At 43.1% G+C, this 3,835-nt stretch overlaps 1 protein-coding gene across 1 annotated transcript in view; it reads right to left on the bottom strand.

Annotated features, from left to right (window-relative positions):
• Positions 1 to 3,835, bottom strand: part of LOC119576740 (protein no-on-transient A-like) — a 24,718-nt gene that overhangs the window by 11,661 nt on the left and 9,222 nt on the right. Inside the window, exons 4-5 of the mRNA XM_037924383.1 lie at positions 2,962 to 3,028; positions 1,106 to 1,285 (exon numbers count right to left, since the gene is read on the bottom strand). Coding sequence (XP_037780311.1) covers positions 1,106 to 1,285; positions 2,962 to 3,028 — 247 coding nt within the window. The remainder of the gene's footprint in view (positions 1 to 1,105; positions 1,286 to 2,961; positions 3,029 to 3,835) is intronic.

Consider the following 3,835-nt stretch of genomic DNA (forward strand, 5'->3'; position numbering starts at 1 on the left):
CTTTCCCAAGGTGAAAATAAAGGTGGACGGAACCATCTTCCTTTCATTCTCCCCCTCCTCTTCTCCCCTATATCCCCCCCCCTCTCTCCCCGTTTCTTACCCACTTCTTTATCTCTCTCTCTCTCTCTCCTCCAGCTTCCTCCTCTTCTCTCAGTTTTCCTTCCAGCCTCCTCCTTTTTTGTTTCTTTCTTTTTCCCACTTCACCCTTCCCCTCCTCTTCCCTTTTCTTCTTACCTCTTTTCCCTACCTTATCCCCCTCTCTTCCTCCTCTCCATTTCCCCTCATTCCCCTTCCCCTCCTCTCTCCCCCCTATCTTTTATCTTTACCACTCTCCTTTTTACCCTCCACCTCCCCTCTTTCGCTCTCCCACTCCTTATTCTCCCCCTCCCCTCCACCTCCTCCCTTCCTCCTCCACCTCCCCCTCCTCCTCCTCCTCCCCCTCCCCCTCCACCTCCCCCCTCCTCCTCCCCCCTCCTCCACTTCCTCCTCCTCCTCCCTCTCCCCCCTCGAGGCATCTCTGTCTTTGTGAATGAACACCTGCAACCCCCCCTCCCGCTCCCTCTCCCCCCTCCCCCCTCCCCCTCGTCTCTCCTTCTTACCTATCTCCCCCATCCCAGCCTTTTTTTTTCTCTTATTTCTTTTTTCTTCTTCGTCTTTTCCCTCTTTTTTTGGTACGATTGTGGATGATCCTTAAAAATAGAGATACCGCCTTGAATCACGTCATTAGATGAGAAGGGGAAAGAACGAAAGAAAGAGAGAGTGTGAGATAAACAGAGGAGAAGAGAAAGGAGGAAGAACAGAGAGAGAGAGAGAGAGAGAAAGAGAGAGGGGAGAGAGAGAAGAGGAGAGAGAGAGAGGAGAGGGAGAGGGGGAGAGAGAGGAAGAGGAGGGGAGAGAGAGGAGAGAGAGGAAAAGAGAGGAGAAGAGGAGAGAGAGAGAGAGAGAGGAGAGAGAGAGAGAGAGAGAAGCATCCTCCTCCTCCTCCTCCATCACACATCAGATCTCCCTCTTCCTTGTGAATGAAGTTGCGGTGTGAATGGCGCTGACCTCCCCCCTCCCTCTCTCCCCCCTCCCCCCCCTCCCCCCCCCCCTCCCCCCATCCAACCACCCCCGAGGGCACGTGACCCCAAAGGTCGTCTCCTCATCGTCCGCTCGGGGGTCAGACCGTCGCCGCCGCCGTCACCGCTACCATTACCTCCTCCACCGCCGCTACCAGTGCCTCCTCCACCACCACCGCCGTCGCCGCTACCGCTACCATCAATCCCACCGTCGTCTCCGTCAAGGTCTATAGAAGTATATATACCATGATCTCCGTCACCGCTATGTCGCTATTCCCCACCATCCCACTACCCTATCTTCCCCGCTACCGTTACCCCCACCTTCCCCATCTTCCCCACTGCCCATATCTTCCCCATTATCCCTATCTTCATCGCCACCCCTACCCCCCCTTCCACCACTACCCCACTACCCCCATCATCCCTGCTACCGCTACCACTACCCCCCATCTTTCCTTACCCCCACTACTCCCATCTTCCCCACTACCCCCACCTTCCCCACTACCCAAACCTTCCCCACTACTCCCACCTTCCCCACTACCCCCATCTTCCCCGCTACCGCTACCACCGCTACCCCCATCTTCCCCGCTACCGCTACCACCGCTACCCCCATCTTCCCCGCTACCGCTACCACCGCTACCGCTACCACCGCTACCGCTACCACCGCTACCCCCATCTTCCCCGCTACCGCTACCACCGCTACCCCCATCGCAGCGGGAACAGACGGAGCTCCCTCGCCCCCGCCCAAGTTGACGACCTGAGCTGAGAACTTAGCTGAGGGTCACTCTCAGGCCCCGTGGCTAAGGTGGGGGGAGGGGGGGGAGGGGTAGGTGGTGGGAAGCCTGAGGGCCAAGAGTATGTACATGAATATATGTATGTGTGTACGTTTTTTTTTTTTTTTGTGTGTGTACCGATGTATTTATGTATGTATGTATGCATTTATGTATGTATTTATGTAAGTGTATATGAATGCAGTTATGGATAATATATATATACGTATATATGTATGCATGTCTGTATACATACGTACGTATATATGTATGTATGTATGCATATGTGTATGCATGCATGTATGCATGTCTATCTCCCTATCAATCTGTTTTCATATCTAATTATCTATCTATCTATACCTACATCTATATCTACATCTGTATGATATATATCTATATCTATATACATATATATATACATACATATATGTATTATATATATATATATATATATATATATATATATATATATATCTTTTTTTTTTTTTTTTTTTTTTTTTTTTTTTTTGCTATATCGCTATCTGTCTATCTCTCTATCTATCTGCAACATTCATCTATCTCTTTATTTATGCCTGAACGTGTGTGTCGGAAGCTACGTAAGCATATGTTTCTCCTTCTTTCTCTCATTCTTATTTATTTTCAATCTATTTCTCTTAGACTTGTGTCTTAGTCATTTTGTTAGTGTCTCTCTATCTCTCTCTCTGTTCCTCTTCTTTGCTTTTGATTTTTATATTTCTTTTTTTTCTATTCTTCCTCTTCCTCTTCTTTCTATATCTCCCTGTTTATATGCCTTTCCGCAGTCTGCATCTTTATCTTTCTAAATAATTTACCTCTTTATCGGCCGTTCTGTCGATCTATCGCTTTGTCTGTTCATCCATCTATCTATTTGTCTGTCTGTCTGTCTACCTATTTGTATGTCTGGATGTTTGTCCGTCTGATTTCCTATTAATCTATCCATCCATCCGCCTATCCATCTACCCTTCAACCCATCTATCTATCCATCACCATCATCATCACCACCATCATCGCTATCATCATCATCCTCCTCCTTCTCCTTCTCTCTTTCTTCCTCCTTTCCGATTCTCCTGGCGACGAAAGGGGTGAGATCGCGCATTCTTTGTTCAGCGCTGCCTGACGACCGCGGCGCTGCTCTGGTGTCCGGAATTCTGGCCGTCGAGATGTAGAGTTTCGTGTGTCTGCGTTCTGTGATGTAGATGTAAGCATGTATAAATATCTGAGTCTATATATATATATATATATATATATAAAATATATATATATATAGATATATAAAATACTATATGATATAAGAGTATATATATATAGATATATATATATATTATATAAAAGATATATATATAATATAATATATAATGTATATAGAATATATGTAAAATATATATAATATATATATATATATGTATATAAAATATATATATATATATATATAATATATATATATATATATATTATTATATATATATATATATATATTATTATAATTATTTATATATTATATATATATTATATCTTATATGTGTGTGTGTGTGTTTTTGTATGTGTGTGGTGTGTGTTGTGTGTGTGTGTTTGTGTGTGTGTGTGTGTGTGTGTATCTTTCCATCTATCTATTTATTTATCTGTCTCTCTATCTTTTCATCTATTTACCTTTCTACCTGTTTGTCTGTCCGCCTATCTACCTATATATTTCCTATGCATCTTTCTATATGTCAGTCTGTCTGTCTATCTGTCTATTTATCTATTTATCTACTTACATATCTCTCTATCTCTCTATCTTCTATCTATGTACCTATCTATCTTTCCGTCTATCTATCTATCTTTTTATCTATCTATTTATCTATATATCTCTTAAAATGTCTACCTATCAATGTATATATATATATACTTTTTTTTTTTCTTTTACGTTTATGCAAAAAAAATCAATTTCTTCGACCTTTCTTTCATTTTCTGTTTATCTCTCCTATACCCTTCTTTCCCTCAATATTTTCATCT

This window comes from Penaeus monodon, chromosome 9 (assembly GCF_015228065.2).
Source record: "Penaeus monodon isolate SGIC_2016 chromosome 9, NSTDA_Pmon_1, whole genome shotgun sequence".
Lineage (NCBI taxonomy): Eukaryota > Metazoa > Arthropoda > Malacostraca > Decapoda > Penaeidae > Penaeus > Penaeus monodon.